A 26326-nucleotide genomic window follows, 5' to 3' on the forward strand; every position below is an offset into this window, starting at 1 on the left:
CCTGTGACATTGGTAGACGGTCTTCTCCAGGAAAATAAATTCCCTTTTCAGGAATCCACTTTTTGAACAGATACACAGGAAATAAAACAAAATAAAGAATTTAAACTTTTTCAAAATGCTATAATGGTCAATTACACATTATATTGCTCAATAAATTAAGATTTTGTAAAGAGCTATGCTGTACAGTCAAACTGCAATAAGGGACGGTCCAAAACACGGCCGGGTGAATGTTTAACAAATTTATTTGTACATCTTCACAGAACACTCAGATGACCAGTCAGTCAGAAACCTTTACTCTTGTGACCAGGGACCCAAAAAACGAAACACGATATACATTTATAAATAATACAAACGCAGGTTATTGTGAGGGTGAACTCATAAAAACTGTTCCTACAGGGAGCAAACTTAAGGCATTCATTTAAAAACATCTGTATGGCTGCTTAGCAGACTAAATAAAAAAACACCAACAACAAAAAAAACATGTAGGAAGAATATTTCTTTACCCAATCTCATGCAGGTAGGCTGTGAAAAACAATACATTGGCCCTTTGTACATTCATTCATAGTATAGTGCTGACAGCATGGTATGTTGTGGAAATATATTAGTGACACGCTAAAATGTAGTTTAGAGCACTGCATACAGAAAAGAACATGAAACCAGACCATTTAGTCTATACTTCTCTATAAATTGAGTTTGGGACATTTCAGAAGCCTCAAAAATAACCAAATAAATCGAAATATTTCGTCATATTTGCTCCTTGATCCAATTCTGATTTGAAAACATTCATTCAAGGCTTTTTAGAAACATAATTTGTGTTAAAACAAGGAGAGTCTGAGCGTGGATTTCACAATGATTTGAACTGATTTACAGAAAGGAACACAGATGAAGATCTGCGGCCTGATTTGTTGATATCAGGAAACCACATTAACACAGGCGGCAGACACCGTACGCCTACACCTGTCCGCCAGGTGAACAAACAGGGACAGTAACAGAAACACCTTGAAGGTAGAGAGTTGTCCGACACTCTTTAATAACAGACGCTAAAAAAGTTCACAAAAGTACTAATTTACCGCACTGATATTGCATTGAATTGCATTATTTGTCCACCGTTTGTCTTGGAATCATCATAATGATATGATTGCATTTGCACGGGCAAACTGAAGAGTGCGTGAATGAGAACAGTCTGTTAAACTTCACAGAAAATCTATCAGTATTTCTTTGCACACTTAGGGCGCCTAAATGAGATCATTTTCAACTTCACCTTCGTAGAATAGCAGGTATAATGATTATGTACTGAAACCTCCTGCATTGTGTTGATCCATGCAGTTAGACAAGCTGGCTTAGCAACAAAAAATAGACAGTTTACCCCGATCCTGTGATATATATATCATATCTGTAAATATGGGCTTGTGTTTTTTTATTGTTGAGCTTTTAGACACCCAGAAGGGATAAAGCATACATGCCATCAAAGCCTTTCACGTAAGGGAAGAAACGCTAGTGCAACAATTATTGCAGAATTCCTGCACCGATTCAGTGCCAAAGTTTGGGACCTGGAGAACTAACGAACGCGCTGAGAACACGTGAGACACATCACTTGGACGTTCTTATGATTTTGAGGCAGATTAGAGAATTTCAGATTATTAAAACGTATTAAATCCTGTAAGATACTTCGTCATAGTTCTCGCTGCACCTGATCTTAGAAATGTGAAGTTGAGCACAACTTCATTAGTTCAAGAAGTAGTCGAGTCTTCGCTCGGAAATTCAGGACTGCGGCATCAATAACATTCACTACTAGTATCAAACAGCCTGTACACTATGCTTCAACCTTCGGTGCTTACGTACAGTTAAATACACACTCACACACACTCATAATCAGACACAGCACCACCCCATCTCAGCTTGAAACCAACAAAATACAGCCGTGGTACTGATTCGTGACATTTCAAGTAAAACGTTTACAACTTATGTATGAAAAAAGTTTCTCTGTTTCCTCTCGTTTGTTTCCTTACAAACAATGCAAAAACTTTTTTTGATTGTTTTTGGTTTTTCCTTCTCTGGCACAGACCAGCCAGTGGGGGGAAAAAAGGCTTACAAAACATTTAGAGACACCATCACTTCAACAGTTAAGTGTCATCACACACAGACACATGTACGTGTACACACATACATACATACATACATACATACATACATACATACAGACAGACAGACATAATGTGGGTTTTCATTGGAGCCTGCCAATGAAGCTCTGCAACCTGTACAGAAGGACAATTAATGCACATCCATCTGGAGAACACATGGGAAAAGATATTAAAGATAACAACACTACAGGTTTGTCACACATGAAGCCTCCCATAGAAAAAGAGGTTTGACTGGAACTGTACATACTGTACGTACATACTGCTGCTTCAAAATGTACATCATACATACTGGTTACACTGCTTGAGAAACATGCATACTAGGCTAACTTTCTTCTTACAGAGTCCTTTTGGACAAAAAGGCATTGAGAACTAGAATTTTGAAGTGCATACCCCCCAACCTTTTTCTTTCTTTTCTTTTTAAAGTCTGTAACTGATATGCCTGACTGCATGATGCAAATGCACCAGCATTAGCTTTCACAGGCCTCGGCAATGCCTGATTTGGCACGTTAAGGAAAAGAAGGAACAGTGAAGGAGAGGAGAGCTCTCTGCTGATAACCTACTGTGTGTTTAGTGGCACTGCATCCCGACATGAGAAAGGAAACATGAAGATGCAAAACCATAAGAAAAAGAGTGCACGTAAGGTCAATTAGCAATTAAATACATTCCAGCCATTAATGTTCCAATAATATGAGCTCACACACGTGCGCCACATCAAAACAGACCACAACTTTGGCTTTTCTATACAATCAACAGTTGAACTGGCAAAGTGCAGATTTTGTTCTTCTTCCGTTGGCAGATTGAGCTTTATACTGAAGGGTTATAAAGATAATAATTTAGCTATGCACACATCCAAATGTCTTTCAAGCTACATTGTGAGGGCTCGTGAAGTACTACATTCTGTCCTCAACAAAACACACAGTGCAAGAATTTCTCAATTCAACTGACGAAGCCGTCTGTGTTCATCATTAAAAACGCCTGTTTTAACAATAACTTTAGAGAAAATTCCAAAATGACTCAATATCTCCGGAGACCAGCCAGCTTTGGTGTCTTTTAAAGACACAGTGAGACAAACATACATACTTTCTCTAAAACATTCCAATAACTTAGATGAATCGTCATCAACTTGGAGGCGTATACACAAATTAATCAGTCCCTCCAGGATCGCCATCTCAACAATTGCAATTTTGTCATTCCACTGCACATTGAGCCATGAAACAGCAAAAATAGCTATTTTATTCTCACTGGAACAAGTTGCCTTACATTGTAAATGAATTATAACTTAAAAAAAGACTAACTCTTTTTCATCATCGCAATTTTTTGATGAAATCAGGGATTTTAGATTGCAATAATCAAAAAAAAAACAAAACAGTAAAATCCTGGAAGAACTGATTAGTAAAAATGAAATAGATTGAGATGATTAGATATCCCCGCCCTTCATAAAAAACAGCACATGGCTGATAGCTAGTGGCTCATAGCTAGCAGAGGTGTTGGTCCAAAGAATGTAGCTGAGGTCTAATCCATAGGACCAAACAAAGCAGGAGAGGGTGGAGAAAATAGTCCTCTACAGCCTCATATCACTCTGTATTTGCAAAGCCCTGCCTACTTTTGAGCGATCTGTTCAAATCATCCCTGTTACTTAATCTCACCCACGTGCGCTGTTTCACTTGATTCACTGAGGGCACTATAACTAATATCCACTGTGACTTTTTACTACTTTTTAAAAAGGTGTAGAGCATGGCTTTAATGGTGCCTGGCAACATAAAGCATGGCTCAAATGCTGCCAGGGTTATGGGCTCAGTAAAACAATAGAAATATCCACCAAATGTGCAATAAACACAAGTTAAAATGCACTTTGTCCATGAGTCTATCTATCTAAAACATTCTAATGGGGCACATGCTAAATACCACCAACCTAACATGGTTAAAAATACAAAAAATACACAAAGAAGGTCGAAGCTAGCATGCTTTTCATGTTAATAGTGCTGATTGTTTGCTTAATCCAACTTTGGAGGGCTTAGCAGTGTTGTGGAGTGTTGTGCTGTGACGCCAAGGCATTTTATCAACAGGAAGACGTGACGTTCCCCTGGGCCTCTGCTCACCGTCAAAACAGTAAGCCAGAGGCTTAAAATAGGTCCCATTATTCATAAAATGTGAGACTGGCACTTTGACTCTTGCCATTTTGCATTTCCAAACAAATTAGTCTTTAAAATTCCACATAGGGCCACAATAACTACCGATAAAGTCAAATGAGATGTTTAACTTAAAAGTGACGGAGGCAAAAAAAAAAAAAAGTAATCAGAAGTCTTCATTCACGAATAAGAGCAAAACTCGACAAAGTAAGGGGAAAGGTGTTGCACTCGTGGTCAGAGGAAGGAACACAAATTACAAAAAATATATTTACACAAAGAATGTGGTGTGTTTCTGGAGAGTCGAGTTAGGGTTTTGCCTGTGTAGAAACTGAAAGAAACTAGATACATAAATAAATTTAAAAAGTCATAATAAATCTGTATATTATTCTGGTATTTCTAAGTGCTGTTTTTTTTGATGGAGAGGCATCATCACCCTGAAGTTTATGCAAGAGTCTAAAGCAGCACCACCAACAAATGTTCCCAAGTGGTGGAGTGCTTTTTCATTGAGGCCGTGAGAGACTGGAGAGCTGTGCAAAACAACCCAGTTTTTTGAGCTTTGAAATTTCCTCAGAAACAGTTAAAAGCTGACACCAAATCAGCTGAGAACGACAAGACTGTGCAGTGGTAGTCATCATAGAAGCCCACACACTCCAGTAATCCTGCACTGTACGCAAACAAATTTGAGTAACACTATATTATGTAAGATAATTTAGACAGTTCCTTGTGTCCGCTATCTCCTCAGCAATGAGATTAAAAAAAACAAAAGTTTCCCAAGCACCTCCTTTCTGGGATGGAGCCACAGTGCAGCACTAATACAGCAGAAGGGCAACAAGTTGAACTTACTTTGTGGCTACATTTATAGACTGGCAGGTACATCTTCTTTACACTGATTTGTCCACTTTTGTGTTTTTTTCCTGCAAGAGCAGCTGGGTAAGGAGTGAAATTTCCTTGGTTACCCAGGGGACGCACAGTAGCCAAGGATACAAGCATCACCAGGTAGGGCACACCTTCACCAGGCCGTGAGGACTCTTGTGTAGACGCAGAACAAGCAGAGGGGTTAAGTGTGAAGGCTTCATCGGGACCACACATAAAAGGAAGATGATAATGGCAAGATAATGAAAAGAGGAACCTCGTTTAAATAAACAGAAATGATGCTGGTGTTTAAAAGATAAATCAAACTTCCATCATCAGTGAAATGTTCGTGGTGTCAGCTGTAATGAAGAACTGAAATTTCTTGAAAGACTGATGCGTGATTCGAGCTTGAACAGCTGGCTGACGGAGGCAAACACTCCACGGTGGGACTGATGATAGATCAGTTTAGTGCATGCTGTCTAATCGTGTGGAATATCCAGTCCATCTTGGTGGTCCACCCTCCATGGTGAGCGTCGTTCATCTGTTTCATGAAGTAGTCCAAAGCCTCCTGCACAGAGCAGAAAAAAATAAAAGATTCAGAAAGCCAAATGCGAGACTATTTAAAGACCCTGAATTAAGATCAGAACAGAACAGAAATGAACAGTGAGAAAAGCCTTATTACCTGTTCGCTTTTCTCCAGGGCCAGCGTCTTCCTGATGTAGGCAATGTCATCAAATGACTGCAGCTCAGGCATGCCAGAGCCCAGCATCATGGAGAACAGGTTGATGAAGAGGTTAGCATGCTGGCGGATGGCCAGGTAGGCTTTATAACACATCTCCTGGAACCTGGAGGCAGACGGAAAAGGGAGAAAGAGAAACAAAAAGTCAAATTGTATGCAGTGTGTTTAGTGGCTTCAGTGCAGGGAAGTCACAGGAACATTAACAAGAGAAAAAAGAAAGTATAAATGAAGCTTGTTGTTCTCGCAAATGGTGACAGCAAGCTGATTCACAAATGCTTGTTGTTCACAAACTGCCTGGTCCTACAGGCCTCGTGCATGGGTCACAAGTATAGAGTTTATTTTTCTAAATTGAAGCCAGAGGAAATGATCTCATGTTGCAAATCGCAGCCTTCATGTTGCAAACTTGGTATAACTTGCCAACCAGACAGGAAGGATGCTAGCCAATTGCTATGTGACGTAAAATGATCACCACAGAGTCCTAAAAGAGTGTCTCGTGCGTCAGTCGGTTGGGTAAGTTGAGTGGACACTTACCCAACTGAGGGAAGTAAAAGGCACTGTGTTGCTTGAAGATAAAAAAACATGGACTAAATGAATTCAACCCTCTGTCATGCCAATGTATTTCCAAAATAAAAGCAATTGTATGTGCTCCACAGTTTAACCGAGTTAAAGAAAAATACACCTGTAAGAAAGCTCTGGTTGTGGCAGAATTTCATGATCGGACAAAAAGAGCCAAGACGTTTTGGGTGTCGTCATGCCAACAAACCAACAGACTGATACTAGTTGCAGGTAGCAGATCAAAAAGAAGATAAGAAACAATGATGAGAGAAAAGAAGAGGTAAGATGCTGCTGTACCTCTCGAACTCTTTGGTCTTCGCACACTCCTGGGATCCCTTGCTGATGACGATGAGGAAGTCTTGTGTCAGTACAAAGGGTACTCGCTCTCTCTTGTAGCCAAATTTCTTTTTCTTATGATCCAGGAAATGGCCAAAATCTATATGAAACAACTGGAAGAGGAGAGCAGGAAGTCAAAGTTACCTGTCTCTAAGAAATAAACGTGAATACCCACAGGAAAACACAAGGCACCAATCTTTCATCAACAATATAAAGTTTTTGACAGATTAGCTTTACTAGATTTACAGACACAGCCAGTCAGTCTGCTTAGCATTCACTTAAAGTTATCCATTTTATCAAATACGTACCTGTCAATAACAAATGACTACCAGCCTAATGTACTAATAAAATCAATTTCTACAACAGAAACAGAGAAAGACACAAGGACAGCAAGAAAATTATGAATACTTTTTGGAACAAGTGAAAAGTAAAACTTCATGAATAACTAGAACAAGATTATGGAGGTAAATGAGCAACATTAATATGGGAAGGAGCATAAAAATGTAGTTCCAGTTGCCTTGCACGTGTGGGTGCGATTTCATTATATATGAATAATTTGGTTATTACAGATACAAAGATCTTTATCAGATCTTCAAAGAGAGTTAATCTCTCAAATTGTGTAGTATATTGTGTATTGTGTAAGTATAGCATATGTGCATATTGTAACCTGTCCATACTTGACCAAAACTGTGTGCAGTGTATGTGCATTATACAAGTTACCTGTCCATCATCTTTGACCATAATGTTGCTGTTGTGCCTGTCTCCTATTCCGAGGATAAATGTAGCTACACAGTAGCCAGCACAGGACCTTGTAAACAGATCCACAGCCATGTCATACCTGCACAAACACACACAAACACACGCCAGTAAGCAGTGACACCATTAGTTTTGCATTTTCGGAAGAAACTAGAAATGAGAATGTGTTTAAATTCTAATTAAACAAAGCAAGTACATGAAACTAAAGGCAGGCAGAAGTAAATGAGCCGTAACTCTAAACAACACCAGATTTTCCCGAAGACATTTCTTTTACTAGAGATACTCTAATGGACATTGTTCTGTACTGTCTAATGTTGCGAAGAAGCTGTAAAAATGTCATCAGGAGAGAAGAACTCACATCTCGCCCTTGTTCTTGTCCTTGAGCCACTGATGCAGAGTGTTTGAGTTGAACTGCAGGGCTCCTTTCAAGCCTCCTTTACACTGAATCTGCATGATGGTGTGGGAGCTGCGAACCACTTCAATGAGACCCACACAGTCTCCTAATGACAGACAGCCATAGGGAAGCATCCTGGAGACAAACAAAACAGATTGGCTTAGCCCCATGCACCGAGGACGGAAGGAGTTAGAGAAAAAGGACTGAAGCAGAAAGATTCAGAGAGAAAGAGAAAGAGACATAGGAGAGAGAGTAGTACCGAAGGTCCAGTCCCTGATTCTGCCAAATATTCTCCATGATTTTAATAATCTGCAACGTCAGCATATCCTGCCGCAAGTCTACAACACAAAAACACACACAATGAAGGCATTGTGATACTGACAGACTATACACATACACAACACAAGGGTGAGTAAGTATGATTAACAAGAAGCTTTGCAGCCTTTAAACAGCACTTTACAGTTTGTGTCAACATTTAGGATTGAGGCCGGGAAATCTGCTGCATCCATTCGTAACACAAATCAAAACAGAGCTACAGCTTTCAGAGTTTATCTCAATGACACATGAAGGTAGCAGTAGGAGAAAAAAACTCAATACATCAAAGTGTAAGCCCAAATCTTTTTCCCATCCTTCAAATTCCTGGTATTTATCATTCAAGTATCACTATTTATTTGGCAATGACTAACTTAAATGCTACGACATCAATTTAAATACATATTGTTTTAGATTTGTCGTTACAGACTGATTTCTAGCACGTGTGTTGAGAGGACAGAAATGTTCTGGAACAGTTCCCATACCCTCAAGAGCCAACAGAGAAAAACAATGAGTGTGTGTGTGTGTGTGTGTTACCGTCTCCATTTTTGAAGATTATCTCATTGTTCTGAAAGAGCAGCTCGGACATGATGTCAGGATTCTCCCAGTTGAGCCACAACGGTCTCTTAGCCGATGACATGATCCTGCATTCATCTAGCCTGTGAACAAATTAATTCAAGTCTTTTAAACAATGTCTTTTTTTCCCCCAACCCCACTTATTTACACACACACACACACACAACAACACAACAACACACACCACACAACACAAACAAACACACACACACACACACACACAACACAACACACCACAAAACACACACACACACACAAGCTCATTCACTATTGCTACCGACCTCAGATTTCCCAGTTGGTGTGCAGGGTTGAGAGGGGAGGTGAAGTTCTGCAGAGCATCCATGTAGTCCGGTCTCTTCATCTGGTCCACAAGAAACCGCATCTGGACCTCCACAAGACACACACACAACCACAACACACATATAAATATGTGTGCACGCACCCGCAAACACATGCATCCACAAACAGAATCTTCTAAAAAGGGCTGCATTTACGTGGTGTTACAACTCTAAGGGTAAATTATAAAATAAACAAACACATAAGTTGTTCTAAGATTTAATCTAATTTTAAGACTGAGCAACACAGATCCAACGTAAAATCTGGTTGTTTAATAGGATATTTTAATATAAAAAAGGCTATGCGTGGTGGGGGTCAATTAACTGCACAATCCACTGATAAAAGAACCACATCGACTGACTAACAACACAATAGTGATGCGAATGTTACACATTAAGAGTTGTGACAAAATCTAAATAAATAAAATCCTGTTCTGCTCAGATTGTGATAGTACAAACTGTGAATGGTGAGGCTGTTGAAACATTAAAGGTCCAGTGTGTAACCTTTAGGAGGAATCTATTGGCAGAAATGTAATGTAATATTTAAAGGTATGTTTTCGTTAGTGTACAGTCTGAAAATAAGAATTGTTGTGTTTTTAATACCTTAGAATGTTTTTATCTACAGGGGGAGCATGTCCTCTTCCACAGATGTTGTCATATTGAACCGCACTTTAATCACACCCCTAGATGCCACTGAATCCTACACACAGGACCTTTAATGCTCTTGTTTGTATGATTAAAATAAATGCCAGCATCACCACAATTTTCCCCACAAAATTTATACCAATTTTGAGATTTAAGTCTTAAAAACTTGAACATAAATATCACGTTTCCTGTGTGCGTATGTATAAGTGTATGTATGCGTGCTGTCGCCCTCCTTACCTTCTGCGTCTCATCCTTCTTCTCCTGTTTAAGGATGTCAGTGAGGTTAATGAGCTTCTCCATGGCTTCTACCTGCCTGCTCAGGTGTTTGAGGTACATGCCACAAGCCCTGCAGTAAGCCTCTAACAGCAGCCCAAACCTCTGGCTCACTGTTTTATTGTGCATTTCTGACCTGTGAGGAAGCCACAAAGAGAAAAGAGGGAGTCAGAGAGTGAGAAGCCGGGAGGCAAGATGTGTTTTTAGCTCTCTAGAAAGACCCAGAGAAAGGAAGATACATAAACATGAAGAAAAAGGAATCTGGATGGTGACTCACTTGAGATGCCAGAAGAAGAAATGTCCTATCCTTTGATTGGTCAGGGCCTTTTTAAGGAGAAAACGGGCCAGAGGATTGTCAAGATACTGCTCATATTTTAATACCTAGAACAAGAGAAGACAGAGGAAGAGAAGATTGGAAGAAAAGAACAAGTGGAGATGCAGAGATAAGGTTCAGATTAGTCATTTTTTTTAGACTCTACTGTGTTTCCTCTCTCTGTACAACAAGTACCAAATACAACCTAAGGCATCACAAACCGGAAAGACTTAACATACAAGAACAGGCCAAACAAAAGCTGCTTTCTAACCAGTATGAGTTACTGGCAGCCAAGGACAATGAGAGTGGCTGAGAGAAAAGTACTCCATAGTCCACTTGAGTCATAGCACTCTTTGTTCCTCAGTGTCTTCCTTTCTACCGCATTCTTTCGTCAATCAGTTCCTTGAATTTAAGAGGCACAACTCTCTGTTAGACTAACCTGTACGAGCTGAATGAGGTACTGGGACAGTTTGTCATCAGTCAGGTATTTGTCAAGGCAGCGTACAGCAAAGTGCCGGACCATGGGGTCTGGATAATTACAGTCCAACAGCTCCATGGCCTGCTCAGGACGGATAGACGGCCATTCCTTCAACAGACAGTACATCTAGAAAACGCACAAACCAAGAAATATGAATTAATACTCGTTATAAAGCCCTCTACATATACAGTATATATACCTTATATTACATAATTACAATTGAGCAGTTTATCAAGAAAATACAAAGAAACATATTAAACAAAATTATATTCTTTGCAGTCCCGCTGCAAGTTTGTGATTTCACCAGCTACAGCTAGGTAGCAAAGTTACATCAAAACTCAGTGTATGTGCATTAGGGTATATCTTTTTGTGGAAGTATACGTTCAAACTATTGAACTGGATTTTTCTATTTCCATTTTTCCAAATCCAATTAAAAGTACTTTGTGGAACAGATAACTGTGTAAATCTTTCTTTAACTCCTCCTTCTTGTTTATCAGACACAGATCAAATATATAAGAGTGTTAATATCAAAGGGAGGGTATGACATGGCCTTTCATTACCTGTGCTACTTCATCTCTGGAGTTCCATTTGACAGCGAGAAGGATCTTGGGAAGGATCTCAGGGATGTTCATGCAGTAGTGCCTGTTGAGAAAAAGAAATGGTTTTTACATACGGAGTCTACATCCTGCATACAAGGTTAAAACAAAATTGTGTTACCACACATATTCAGCACGCAGAATTTGTTTATGTTTTTAAACAAAAAGTATAAAAAGTTTCAGCCATGAACCTAAAAGAATAAGCTTTTATTGAATCTGGTTGCTATGCAACTAACAGTAAATTTACATACAACATGTGAAATCTACGCCATTCTACATAAAGCAGTACTTTTATTGCTATATGATGAAGTAGTATTGTTTTATATTTGCTGGTTGGGAGGTTACCTGTGTCTCCAGAGGAAGTCTTTCTCCTGCTCAGTGATTTCTGAAAGAGGGTCTCTGTTACTGAGCTGTCTCAGCTGCTCGGTGTCGCTTTCTGTCAGGGCGTGATCTCTGGCCACACGGTTGCTCTGAAACACAACAGAAATAAAATACTTTAAACGCTGCATTATTACACTACTAACACCATAATTAAATGGCTGTGAAGTTACTGTACGAGACCCTGATCTCTCTGCACATTTACTCTGTAATGACACACAGTGTAACAAGGTAAACACAAGTGTTTTATCATTAACCTCTTTTATCGTATCTAAGTACAATACATTTGTTTGTATCTTTATACTAGTAATCTAACAAATGTTTACATTCGACCATGCAGACATTACATGCAACAAATATAGCCTGGAACAGTTGTAATCCATTAAGACCCATTACTGTTAGGCTGTAAGCTTCTCAAACAACTCAAGTTACAGATAAAGGATTTACTTAATACGCCACATTACACTATCCTCATTAATAAATCAACACTGAATGGTCCAGTTCTCTTGCATCGCAGAGTATCTGATGCAACAACATGCCACATTAAAAATAAATCTATTCGCTGAAAATCCTCATCCTCATTTACAGGAATCTAACTGTCCACTGTACTATAATTTTAATTTATTCCACAAAGTCCACCATAGTTCTGACCTAGAGTTTAAAAGGAAGTTTTAAATCAGTGCAGAAGTTATAATGAACTTAGATAACCACAGCCGCAGTAGTCCTGCTTGCATTACCAATTAACTCTCACATTGTATAAGCGTAGGGTTTCCTTCACAAAGTCATTTTTGAGGACAACCTGGAGCGTGAAATAATGTTAATAGTCGGCAAAATGAGATGCTGTGTTCACGCCGTGTTAAAAGCATCATCCAGGTCAGTAGCTCGCGTCTCTAAAGCGTGACATTTAGTTGGAAATGTATGCAAATGCCTCTATTTACTGGCTGTTGACTGGAAATCAATTTTTAATGATGCATTTCCTTTGTTGACAACTAGTATTTCCTGTTTACAGTAAGTGACACGGCCTGTTAAACTTCCATTCTGTTCCCTCCTGCGCTCTGTGCTCACCGTCACTGTGTTTTAAAGCAGCCAAATTCACAGTCTAATTGTTTTCATTTAAATATCTTTTCTCTTTCTGTCGTCGGAATGAGTATGAAATCTGACCACGGCTCATGAATACTATATTAACCAGCAGTCATTACCGAGCTGCTGAGCTGCAGATAAAGTCATTATTTTACGATCACAATATCGCCAGACAAAATAAACATAAATACAGTGCTGTGCTGTGAGATGGGCTATAGTGACATTTAAAATGACAGAGATGCTGTGGAAGCAACAAAAGGTTGTCATACTCAACAAAGCCAAAACACATCTATATCAGCTGCAAATGTGTATGCTTATAAAACAATGACAAACAATGCCTGAAAATGCCCTCAAATCCTGAAGAGCAAAAAGAGCAAAACAACTGAAGGAAAGTTCTGTTTTCCGCTGCCCAATCGTCCTCCTTAACCAAATCAAGGCTGTCAGTGTCTGACTGTGTGAATATGAAATAAGATCAAACATTTTTTCTGGTCAGTATGAAATTATCATCACACCATGTACTGCACTCCTCAAATATAGCACACACATCGTTAATAACTTAACACATCGTTTCACGCTGTTCACATCCTCTCACATGGCGGAGTAACTCCAACCACAAGTCACATTGTCAGAAGTCATGGTTCTCTTACCACACATCATGCAGAAATCTGATAAGACACCAACACCAACACCATCATGAATAACTGAACACAATAGCTGCCAGTGGCACTGCCGAATACCATGAAAAGTACTGGGAGCAACTCAGTTAACAAGATATACATAAACAACGGATGTTCATAGCTAATTGTTGGGGTGAAAATTAACCACATTTATCACATTTTGACCTAAATTTAATCATATCATCCTTTTCAATAAATAAAATATCTGACATAAACTGACAAGCGCTAACAACATTCATTGACACCTAACAGTATATTTAACCAACCAATTAGCACTGCTGTGTCTTATAAACAATCACATATAATATATACACAAAAGATTAAATAACACCAAACCCTGTTCTTTCACCCAAGAACAGGGTTTGGTGTTAACCTTTTAAAACTTAAACAAAAGTAAAGAAACGTCTGTTAAGGTAGCATCTCAAATGACCAGAAGGGAGTTTGTAGGTGTGAAGTTGTAGAAGTTTAAGAGCACTTTCAAAACATATAGAGCCACTTAGAGAAGAAGGGATGAATTTCACCTTTCATTAGACTCCTTAGCAGAGTGAGATATTTTGACAGTGATTGCTGTATCCTTGTTGAATGCATTACATGTAATGACACAATCTGCTAAATTATTTGTGATGCTAGTAAATAATGTGATATGTGTGTTATGTAAGACATCGCAAGTAATTATAGTTCTGGAGTGCGTGGTGTGTGGGTTAACACAAGTAAATACATTTTCAAAAACTGTAACTGGCTGGTAAGCAGGTTATTACCTGTCCAGAAAGGTTGTAGTTAAACCCCAGTTCCCTCGAGATGGTCCAGTTGGCATGATCCTCTATTGCATTCATATCTGGGTACTTGACTGGACTACTAAAGTGGTCAAACTCCAGCTCCAGACATGGGGTTTCCTGGAACATGGGTTAAAAGTATATAATTAATATCTGTTTTTTGGAAACCTGTTACTTTCTTGAAATGGAGCAAAATAATCGAATCTGAATACCTTATTTGGGTTGGATCCAGTGACTCCTATGGCGTTGAGGAGGTCTTCAAGGCCATGAGGGACAGGCCAGAGGTTCAGAGCCATTTTGTTAGCCACCAGAGTGTGAGTGTAGTCAAACAAGTTGATATTACCCCAAGCTAGTGGGCAGTGCTCCTAAACAGAGTCGAGCAAAGAAACAGAGAAAGGCACCGATTACAAATGTAATTAGACTCAATGTGAAAAGCTCATGGGAAAAAATACAAACATAAACACAGATGGTGCATAATTCTAACGCCAACATATTCTGGGACTCACAGTTTAGAGGTATGTAATCTCATTAAGGTTCCATTATGCTGAGGACACATTAAAAGCACTACCTCTAATGTTTATATCTATATACAATACAACATGATACAGCTCAATCATCCAATAATCAGTGGTTATAATAAAAACAAAAAGATAATTTAGCCACAGGTTCACATTTACAGCTTAGCCAAAATCACTCCATGTCTCTAAACCCGTTGAGATGTAACATTGCCAGAGACTTAGTGGAGTTATTAAAAATCATTAAACCCTGCTCATTCTGATGAAACTCTTGACTGGTCGGGACCGCTGAGTGTTTTCTCTATTCCGTTGGTTAGGTTTTCTGTTAAGCAGATACAGGAGATGTTCTTTAGTGGGTGTTACATGCCTTCAATGAGTTGGTTTGCAGCATGCTAATGCTCTAACAGAGATTAGTTAGATCGAGTTTCAAACAGATTTTAATGGGTCTTAAAAGGTTCAACTGGGTCACTATGATGTTGGTAAATTAGACCTTAACGTATAATTGATTTTGATTGATTTTAAAGGCTTTTAAGAAGCTCAGATACAGTAATAGATGGAATGCCATGCCTACACTCTTCATGCTGAAAGGTTAAGTGCTATTAAATGTGGCTGGCTGTCTTCTGGTGCTGTGTATGACAGCACAGCCTATGATTTGTTATGTATGTTATATGTAGTACTGGCACTGGATGATTGGGAGACTATTGATAATGGCACAAGGAACAGTAAAAGTCTAAGGAAATGTTTAAGATAACATCTCGATCTTCACGGTGAGTCTTTACTAAGGGGCAGCGATGGAACCAGGTGACAAAGGGCAGCATGGTGAGGCAGACAGAGTTACATGCAGACAGCCAGTCAAAATGCACCTATTTATAGTAAGTGCTGGCACAAAAGGCTGCTGTAGAGAAGTGTTTATCTTTAATTCAAGTGGGGCATGAAAGAGCATCCGCTAACCTGACCTCCACCTAGCATGGCACAGTATGGGACAGGCCTCACCCCAGGTGTCTGTTACAATATCCATGTCTGGCATTCATTGATACACTCCACACTCTCTCACACGCACACGCACACACACACACACCTCTCTCTTCCAGCTTTTCCACAAGAGAAGAAAAATCAATCAGTGTGGGTGTCTGTTACAAGTATCATACACATTGCACAAACACACTGACACTCTCCCAGTTTTACACCTCATGGTTTCTAAACATAGAGTAAAATATACAGCCATTCTTTTATTGTAAATCTGATGTAAGTACCTAGAAAATGTTAATATTATGCTACACAAATGCTTTTTTGATATCAAAAAGAATTACCCTTTTAAAGTTTTACATGCATTGTATTAATTTGCTTTACTTTGCAGCATTAATTTGGATTTTGCTTTGTCTAAGTATTCAATTTTTTTGCTCTCAAAGTCTTAAGTTCAATTACTTCGATATGGGTTTGAGATAAAACAATTAGCCCCTTTCACAACATCAGTATGGCCCGAGAACACACGTATTAGTCTAACATGAATGGAAAAGTCCCTTGTGCTAATTGTGTTTCTGTTGATGTTTTCTGCCACCACAGTGCCCATGGCTGATTAGTAATTAAACAGAGCCAAAGACGATACCACAGCTCCCATTCACCTTGGACACATATACTCAGACAGACTCACGTGGTTCACGTACCAATACAAGAACATGCTAACAGACACAGAAACACACACACACACACATAGAAACAGTACCTATACCATATAAGTCCCTCCAGGATGGGTTAACATGCCACTGTTAAAAGATTTAGACACATGAAGGTCATCTGCTCTCTGCTATCTTTAGACTGTAACAACTGTAGCACTGTCGGTCTATCTGTAATATTGCACAATGCTATTGGCATTTGCATGATCAGGTATTACTTTCCTTTGGCTAACATGAGCTCATATTTGGCTTGTTGTGCCCTGTTCTAGATTATTTTGTGTTTTACATCACAAAATTAAATTTTCACTATTCACAGATATATACAATTTATTTCAATTGTAATATTGCTGCATTTTCTGTTATGAAATGTAGCAGTGATCTCTAAATGGCCTAGTTAAACACTTCCTGTTTTTGCATGTCCAACTTCCTGTCAACTTAAGTTGCACTGTGTAGTCATTTCCTTCACCGCTTTCTGTCTTACCTCCTTGGCTCCCTTCCTGCCCTTGACAGAGCAGATGGAGAGGCAGAGTCTGGCAGCACGAGGGATGTCTGGGATGTACATATCATACGTAAGCCACTCATTCCACCTGTAGATAAAGAATGAAAGAGATATAGAGATCATTTATGAGACTGAGACCAACAAAAAGAACCAGAAATAACCTCTGATATAGGTATAAAGGGAGAGAGCTGTGCCACTACACACAAAGTGCTACCAATGGCAGAAAACTGAATGCTCAGAAACCTTACACCTTACACTTACACCTGAGCTATGCTTTTCAGCAACACAATTTAGAAAGTGACACATAGCAAAAGATTCCTCAATGCCAAAACTACTTTAAAATGAAGGCTGTTCTACCAGGCATATAAAGTACAGGTAGTATCCCTTTTAACTCTCCAGAGGTATACGAGTGGTCCGAGGCTTAGGTTTAACAGTAATCTAATACAGCAGTTTAGTGTTACTAGCCAGCACTAAACTGTTAACTTTACCCTCCTGCTTTAGACTGCTTAAAGTAAATTAGAGGTAAATTGTCTAAAGCACTAGCTAAGTGAAATAAAGAGAAAGTGAATTAGAGTAGTAGTCATTTCCATTACTGGCTACCATAATTATTTTTTATGGTTTTATTTTTCACTGTATAATTACTCTCACATTTTTTGTTAAAGCACACAACTATATCAAGAAAAGCCCTTCACATAATAAAGTTATTATTATACTATATATATATACTATACTATAGACTGCTGGATGTAAAGTTATTGTAATGACTGGTGGACAGTTACCTGGGGTTAGAGCAGGGTACTCTCTGTGTGTTGACATTGTCACACATCTGTTCACCTCCATGGTAAATCCCTGTTCTCACATATATCTATAATTATACAGCAGAAGCAAAATGCAAAAAAGAAAGAAAACATTAATAAAAGAATGTATCTTCACTATAACAATGGGATAACAAGAGATTGGCCTGTTGGACATCTTATCTCAGAGGTACACATTAATAGTGTAACAGCAGTCATGTTAAATTATCATTATGTTTAAATGGTATGCAGTCATGCAGGTTTGTGATGACTTACACAAATGATTCATGACAACTGAGCACACGAACATGAACAACCAGAACTACTTTCTCTTGGTAAAGATCTCTGTTCACATGAGACCTGGACAATGAGTGTTTGTTTCCACAGGAAGTGGGGGGAGGTGGAAGATTGGGCGATGTGCACAACTAGAAAAACTGTCAACTGATATTGTTCAAAAACAAAATCTTAAATTACATTCAATGTATTTATTTCTATTCATGGATCAGCAAAAAAATTACAATAAAACACCATTCACTTTCTTTTCATTACTTAAAGAGAATTCCTCTCAGTTTGGCCAATTCTAGTCCTACCACGAATGTAAGAATAGAGAAACTAGCATATTCCAGTAAGCACTGTTCGTCCCCACCTTGTCTATGTCCCGTATATTGACATTAACATAGGTGGCACAGAGGATTCGTATTCGCAGAGTCCCGTTGATGGTCCACAGCGACTTGGCAGCAGCCTCGCCATTCATATAGGACGTTGCCGTGGAGATGCGGCGAGAGTATGATGGCATGACAAAGTTATCTGTAGGCAACTGGGTGTACAAGCTGTCCTTAGCCATTAGCATCAGGTTAGGCATCCTGCCCAGCATGATGCAACTACGGATATACTAGAGGGAGAGACAGACAGGGAATGACACAAAGGAGGATAGTTAGAACGAAAGTACACAAAGCTGCTAGAGTTACACCGTGCGTAAGTGTATTCAATTATGCCAATTGTTCATTTTCCAGCAGTCGCTGAAGGACTTTATGAGCAAACACTGACACTTTGTGCATCTTCTACCTTGATCTGGCTCACATGGAATTTCTCCGCTCTGAGCATTGGCTCACATCACTGTGCATGACAAAATGGTTCCAGTGTTTTAATAAAAGGCAGTGTTGTTTTCACAGTGGTTACAATAAATTAAAGTTCTGAGATGGATCAGGCGTTTAGCTATTTCCCTATACAGATTTATTAAAGGCAGATTAGACGAAGACATATCCATTACGCAACGTTGCAGAAATGCATAGTAGACACTCAACTTTTCATACCAGCAATGTTGACACTTTCTTAAACAAATGTGGGAACCAGCAGGGGTCATTGAGTAGGTAGTATGGCTTCCCCAGCAAAAGGAGGAATAGAATAGTTTAACTTTTATCCCATTTTTTGGAAGCTGGAACAACAATGGAAGAAATAAGGTTGACTGTTTTTATTGATTGTGATTTATAGTGATCCCAATTTGATCACTGATTGACTATGAAAACGTCATAATCATGAAACCTAAATATAAAGAATCTTAAGACAATATCCTCTCAAAATTGGGGGTCTGTGGTCTAAGTATTTACTACTTTAAGGTTTTATTTTATTTTTTCCACGAACTGGGGGTGCCCTAAATAGATCTTTGCCTGTATGTCTCTTACCTTATACTGGCTGATGGGGTACTTTTCCAGCAGGTACTCATCGCAGCCACAAACTTTGAGGATGTATTTACCCTGATATTCCTGAACACACATCTTCAGCTGCTCTGGGGACAGCAGCATGCTGCGAGTTTTCTTCCGAATGGCTTCTGCAATCACCTTTAAGACATACACACGCAGACAACCTGCGTTAGACACCCTTCAATTTCCTCTCACCGAATTTAAAACAGCGGGGCTCGTGACTGATCCATTGTCTCTTCATTTTAGTGCATATTCACCCCACCTGTTCTGGCACACAGTCGTGGTTGATCTTCAATGTATACTTTTGTTTGTCATTGTTCGGAGAAACAATCACCCAAATCACAACAATAATCTGACCTGTAAAGGAGACAGACAGAAGAGACAACAAATTAGAAAAAGAGTCAATAAATCCAATTTTACTTAAGACTGGGAACAATACCTACCTTTTTATTCTGGAGTCTGAGGGTATTGTGCTTCCTTTCTAGTATTATTTGAATACAATAGCATCACACTAATAGCATTTCAATCAAATCATTGATCAATGTGCTCATTACTGTAGTTCCTACATTTAGTAAAGGCAGGCTAGTAGTATTGATAGTATTGATTGGAGGCTAATATCTTTACTTCTTGCTCCCTTTCGGCCTCCTGTTGTCTTCAATGGCTTTTTGGGGTTTTATTTTCTCAAAAAATTAATCAGATTCCACAATGAAATAAATTAGACTCAAGCTATTGCTTACCTTTGTCCAGTTTGCTATAGATGTGTTTAGGAAGTTCCTGTGTGGATTCTACATTGGGTGGGTAAACATACAGCGCTCTACTGTGGGGCCCGCTGGCATCTCTCAGCTCCACAGAGTCTTTACAAACATTCAGGATGTTTCTCCTGAAGTCCTGAACCTCGGGGTCCTTCACGAGGTCAAACTCACACACAGGCATACCAATGGCAAAACCTGACAGAATAGAAAGCAGGGACAGTGTTTTTAATCTCTTAAAGGCATTTTTGGCTAGATTGGTCATTTAGAGATGTAGTAAAATGATGTTTTCCTGCTACATCGACTATAGTTTTCTAAAACAAACAAGACAATAATCCAAAAGAAAGTGTAAATGTGCTTTATTACATCAAGCTCAAAATGATCTCAAACATAGCTTGGGTGGGCTTTTTCATTCCCAACTTAACTTGTAGATCCATCAAATAATCTACTTAGTTTGCTGTTTAGCTGAACTAAAGAAAGCTAGTAAGTTACAGAAATATTCTTTTGTCTTTTGTATTTCTTAAAACTATTTAGATTAACTATAAAGTATCTAGTAAATTAAATAATAATTATTCTCTTAAGATTTACCAACTTTTTGCTACTCTGACACATATATATTGATTTACTTTTTTTAACCAACAAAAGTAATAACCCAAAAACAAACCAAAGCTACAACAGAACCAACGTTATCAGAGGAGGAGAACCTCTCACCAATCTCTCTGTTGAGGATTTTTTCCTCTCTGTTGCCAACTGGTTCAATGACCTTGAGGAAAGGCTGGAAGAGTCGGAGGTCACACAGCCTCCGGGTCTCATCGTAGAACTCCTCCCGCTCTGCTTCCTGCAGGCAAGAAAAAAAAAAAATAAGAGGCTGTGTTCAAACTATTTCACTTTCTTTTTCATTAAAGGTGAATAGCTACAAGAGCTCATGGCCTTCCTGCAAGTGTAGAACTGATGGTTGGTGCGATTTTAAGTACAGGTAGTATTTTCGAGGGCTAAATGTGTTCAGTTTTGTAGAGATGCATGAAGATGTAGCCTTCCATTCACACAAAGTGGAGGTAGCGTTTCCCTGTAATTTTCAGGGAGCAGCAAAATATTATACTATTTTTAAAATACAGAATCTGATAAGTCCAAAGATCTATTCCTTTTAGCAGCTGTTCTCCTTTATAAACAGCTGTCAGGGGGTCATTCTATCAAACTTTCAATAATAGATTTCCATTATGTTTACTCATTTGGATGGATAGCTCTGCCTGCCAGATATTACAATAAAGATTGAGAGTTCTTACCTGTGTAACACTGACAAAGATGTACGACGTCTCCTCCTGTAGGAGATGATGGAGGGGATGTTTCCTGGCTTCTTTGAACAGCTCATGTTTGATGGTGATGAGCGTGGCCTCACGGAGACACTCCAGGGTCAGAATCATCCCATTGGGAAGCAGGCAGTCCACCAGGATCCTGCCGTCAAACTCAGCACCGTTATACAGTGTTGATGACTTACTTACTTTGCTCTTACTATACCCTCTTTGGGCAATTCACAGAATTTATAAAATTCAATAAAGGGTATATAAATATATACTAAATAATATAATAACAATAAATACATTTTGGAACATATATATAAAGAAAATGTATGTGTATACATTGAAAAATACAAAATGCATTGGTATCCACAATAAAATCCAGTGTCGTACCTGGGAGGCATCAAGTGGATGCCCCATAGCTCCCCTGAGGACGGCCTGGGAGGCATCTTCCTCTCTGTCTCCCAGCTCAGTCACACAGTTAAGCTGCAGAGCACAACCTGAAAGATAACAACACTTTCAAGTAAGTTCTGACCCTCATAGTGTAAGGCACTGGCTGAAACCCCTGCTCAACTAAAGCCCCAGTAGAAAACGTGAGGTTCAACTTAAAAACTCCATTAAACAACAAAAATATAGTTTTGCCAATTTAACAACTACTTTCTAGATCTGGCTTTTTTAAAAGACAAATTTGATGACTTTTAACTCAACATGAGCTATAGTGCTACAGTCCTGTCTGCTCGCTGCGGTTGAGGCTCAGCTGTGCTCACTGCCTTAAAGAAAACAAGCAGGTTCAGTCAACCACAAGGCAGAAAGACTGGGATAGTGTATCTTATTAACAGGCTGCACTCACTCCAAAAGCTTTTTCTTTTTGGTACGTAGATTAAACTCATATTTCATCCCAGTGGTCTGCTTGGTCCAACAATCTCTTGTCAAGATAAACATTTTTCCCTCATGTTTTAGGTCAGGGTCAATTCATATCAACATCAAGTCATGCTTGGTCTGATCAATCGCCTCAGTGTCTGCAACAGCAGTGCTGTGCTATCTCTTATATTTAGAGCACCATCTTGTAAACAATTCTACTCCATTAATTAGCAAGTAAAACTTCGGTCTGGAATATAATTTGCTGGTGACAACTCAGCACCACCATGTGGTACAATCCTCAGAGAGTACTTGCTTCTGTAGGACTGGTTGACAGATGTGTACAAGCCGTTCATCCATCACAGGTTGACCCATGTTTTTTTTGTTCGGATCCAATCTAAACAAGTGCATTCCCCACTAACACTTCGATGGGTTCTTTTGCTGAACAGTGCTCAGCTCGACACTTGACACACTTGAACCCAACCCACATCTATAACACATCCACACCCATGCCAACAGTAAGATAACTGCACTGCAATCCTCTAAAAGTTAGCCTAGTCTCTCTAAACATTCACTTCCAATCACCCTTGCTAATTGCTCTTGTTTAAAGGAGATGAATATACACTAATACGTCTTTTGAAGCAGATAGTACTATGAAATATTTGCCCATCCTTGGCAACATGTGGTATTATTGACTGACGCCTACCTTCAGACAATTATATTATTAGAAAAAACTTTTATTCTGACACAAATTTGACAATTACATTAAGTGATGCACACCTAGCAAACAAAATAATTATGAAATGCCAACTTCTACCGAGTACAGTACTGTTTACGTACACGATATTGGCCACCGATTGTCAAATATATTTCAATTTGTGAACACAGTTTCTCACAAGAAATTAACCAAAGACAAGCTGTAGCTGTATTTTAACCAGTCACAATTTACTGGGAATTAGCTATTTTAGACGGACTGCTCAGGTCCAACACTCACAAACACAGAAACAACACAATGACTCAACTGAGGATTGTGACACAGTGATGGGAAAGAATGTGTTTGTGTGGGCTCTAAGAAAATTACAACATGATGGCTTAATTCAACCTTCTGCCAACATATAGCCATAAACAATTCTCAGAAATGCAAGCAGGATGAGAAGAACACTAAAAATGATTAGTATCATGTCATTCATTAGCCCAATATAAATCTTGTGTTATGTGTTATGTTGCTCTTCTTCTTTATTAGAACAGCTCTTGCAGTTGTGGAAACTACTCTGTCTGGATTATATTAGCTGTCTAGACTGTATTATCTGAACATCGCAAGTACAACAAGATATTTTGAGCAAACATAGCCAGTAATAATAATCTAGAAGACAAAACACACCCCTTAAAAACCGCACTGTGCTGTCATGTACTTTTTTGGTTCTTCCTCACTTTGACTGTATTATGACTTTATGAGAATAAGACAGAAAAGTGAAAGTGACAGAATGAAATCCTTAATGAGCCCAGCACTGATTACAGTACTCATTAAACTCCACAACTGTAACACTTTTATGAATGGATCAAGGACATTTTGAACGGATGAATATCTTATCTAACCTTTGTAACTGCTGGTTAATCATTAGCATATAGCATAAAGATATAGGGAGGCCAAGCAGGTTTCATTTCACTCAGCTAGAGCACAAATAGGTTGAGGTCATTGTAATGCAGACCAGGAAAGAACATTTAATATCTGAAAATATAATAATGAAAATCCCTCATGATATCTTTATTCCAATATTACTTTCATATCCCCACAGATAGATAGAGATCTACCAGAAGTCTAGGCACCCAACAACAATGCTGGGTCCCAGATCAGATGCAATGGTTACAGCACCTGACAAGATGCCCTCCTGCACCAGACTGTGGAAATATGTAGTTGGTTTGAGTAACTGGGAGGACACTACGTGGCATATCCGGGGCTGTAGGTTAGCTCAGTAGAGCTGGCGACCCGTGTACCGAGGCTGAGTCCTTGCTGCAGCGGCCCAGGGTTCCAATCCGACCCTTTGCTGCGTGTCATTCTCTCTCTCTCTCTACCCCTTTCCTGTCTATCTTCAGCTGTCACTACAATAAAGGCAATAAAAGCCGCCCCCCAAAAAAAGAAATATCCTTTCCCTTAAGCCTCTGAATCACCACCCACATCTCATAGTACTTCAAATAGGTCTGGTGTGGTGCTCTATGACGGATGTTTCCCTGGTTGGAGAAACTACAGAGCCAATCAGAGCGTAGGCATGATTGAGGAAGGGGACATCACCTTCCTTCCTTTGAGAAAAAAGGCCATGAAAATAGAAACAGGCGTAGATGAGACTGACACAGCTATACTAGCTGCATTAGAGTTCACATACAGAAATGACAGCACTTAATTATGCATATTTCTTAGATTTAAAAAAAATGCTCCAAAATGAACTGGTAATTTGGATAGAATAAGGGAGGCCTGCTCTTCTTGCACTGCTGCAAATGTGAAACTAGGGTTGAACGATGGCTACATGAAGCACAAGGAGCAATGGATAGAAAAAGAGAGGAAAACACCTTCTGAAATTCTGATATTAATCCTCCAACTGATGGAAAAATGTCCACCCAGTTGAAGTTTAGAGCTGTGACTACGACAGAAAAGCATGAAATTGACAGTCAACGAGGAAGGAAAACAGCAAACCTCAGTGACAAAGAAGCGTAGCATTGAATATGTCCAAAAAAAGTTTTAGAACAAGCCATCCATTCAGCCTATTCTTGCGATCTGTGACCCTGATCAGGATGCAGCTAAGCACTTTAGGACAAAAGAGGAAGCTTCCTCACAACACAGGATGTGGGGAGTGGGGAAACATTGGCCTAGACACAAGCTCGCTTTGAATACTGAAACACAAACGCACGACTCGTTGTGCAGGTTGGCAAGATATCACATACGCTCGGGTCTCCAACAGCACATAATACATCTGTGGGTTAACAGAAGGTTTTGGCCAGTTGCACCACATTACACAACAACGTGGTTTTAAAGGAAACACACTTGTGAAACCATGAACCATTCTTTTATTTTTTTTTTCTCCCCCCTATTAAATCATCTTTAGCAAATTTCAACTGTCAAATACAATAACATTGGGTATTAAGATGTGTTTTGCTTGGACTGTCAACATTAGATTGAGATGAAGAAGGAGGAGGAGGAGGACGAGGAGGAATTTGTGAAGCATACCTAAGAGAGAAGTCCTCCTACTGTGAAGATGGGACACTTCCACCCTTCATGCTTCAATCCATCTTCATGCTGTCACAGGAAAATATGTGTTTGTGGAGGAGAGAGGACATTAAAACAACACACACACACACACACACACACACACACACACACACACACAGCAGGTTAGCTATCGTTTGGGTGTTTTGGGGAATGACAGCAAAACAACCCTGTGAGCTCTCCATGCAAAGACATATAAAGACATATAAAACAAAGACATAACCCAGATTAATGGCTGACAAACTAACCATGGCTGCTCTGTCTTACCAAAAACTACTCCCTAGCTAACGGGCTAGCACTGTCATCCTCCTGTTGGAAGAAGATATATTTATATACATTTATTTCAACTGAAAGCTTCAAATATAACACATTTTTGCACAGCAGCTTACCCCCTTTTTTTAGAGGTTTTGGCGTCAACGCTGTGGAGTGTTTTGAGGATGGCTCTTCCAGGCTAATGCTAGCCGACCCCTCCAGCTCCCTCACGGCCGGCTGTCGGCTCCTGGTGCCGGCTTTATCTCTGCCAGATATCCGTGACATGAAACTTCCACGCCGACAATAAAAAATCCCCTTTAGCGTCGCGGGTTGTAAGATGTGCAGGTTATCTGCAGATGTGTGTGTCCGATGTATCCAGTTGAGACGGGGAGGG

General features: G+C 39.3%; 1 protein-coding gene across 1 annotated transcript; it reads right to left on the reverse strand.

Moving 5' to 3' along the window:
* Positions 1–23: 23 nt before the first annotated feature.
* LOC118321737 (phosphatidylinositol 4,5-bisphosphate 3-kinase catalytic subunit alpha isoform-like) lies at positions 24–26326 on the reverse strand. Its single transcript, XM_035653201.1, has 26 exons — positions 26070–26326; positions 25642–25710; positions 21957–22063; positions 21552–21720; positions 20980–21106; positions 20257–20466; positions 19782–19876; positions 19502–19657; positions 18466–18711; positions 17805–17890; positions 17008–17113; positions 14551–14703; positions 14324–14458; positions 11776–11900; positions 11395–11476; positions 10796–10960; positions 10321–10424; positions 10008–10179; positions 9072–9178; positions 8752–8873; positions 8162–8240; positions 7867–8037; positions 7473–7590; positions 6714–6865; positions 5805–5967; positions 24–5690 (listed from the first exon to the last, which is right to left on the reverse strand). The coding sequence occupies exons 3-26, from the start codon at positions 22010–22012 to the stop codon at positions 5583–5585; spliced, it is 3207 nt and encodes a 1068-aa protein (XP_035509094.1). The 5' UTR covers positions 22013–22063; positions 25642–25710; positions 26070–26326; the 3' UTR covers positions 24–5582.

Source organism: Morone saxatilis, unplaced genomic scaffold (genome assembly GCF_004916995.1).
Source record: "Morone saxatilis isolate NCDOM2014 unplaced genomic scaffold, NCSU_SB_2.0 Contig12, whole genome shotgun sequence".
Classification (NCBI taxonomy): domain Eukaryota; kingdom Metazoa; phylum Chordata; class Actinopteri; family Moronidae; genus Morone; species Morone saxatilis.

What these genes read in the sequence shown, in the direction of transcription:
- LOC118321737 (XM_035653201.1), bottom strand. Translation starts at nt 22,012, where the DNA reads ATGCCTCCCAGGCCGTCCTCAGGGGAGCTATGGGGCATCCACTTGATG. An exon ending in ATATACGGGACATAGACAAG is followed by an intron (nt 17,891 to 18,465) that starts GTGGGGACGAAC and finishes GTATAATTATAG; the next exon opens with ATATATGTGAGAACAGGGAT. An exon ending in CACCAACTGGGAAATCTGAG is followed by an intron (nt 8,874 to 9,071) that starts GTCGGTAGCAAT and finishes ATTTGTTCACAG; the next exon opens with GCTAGATGAATGCAGGATCA.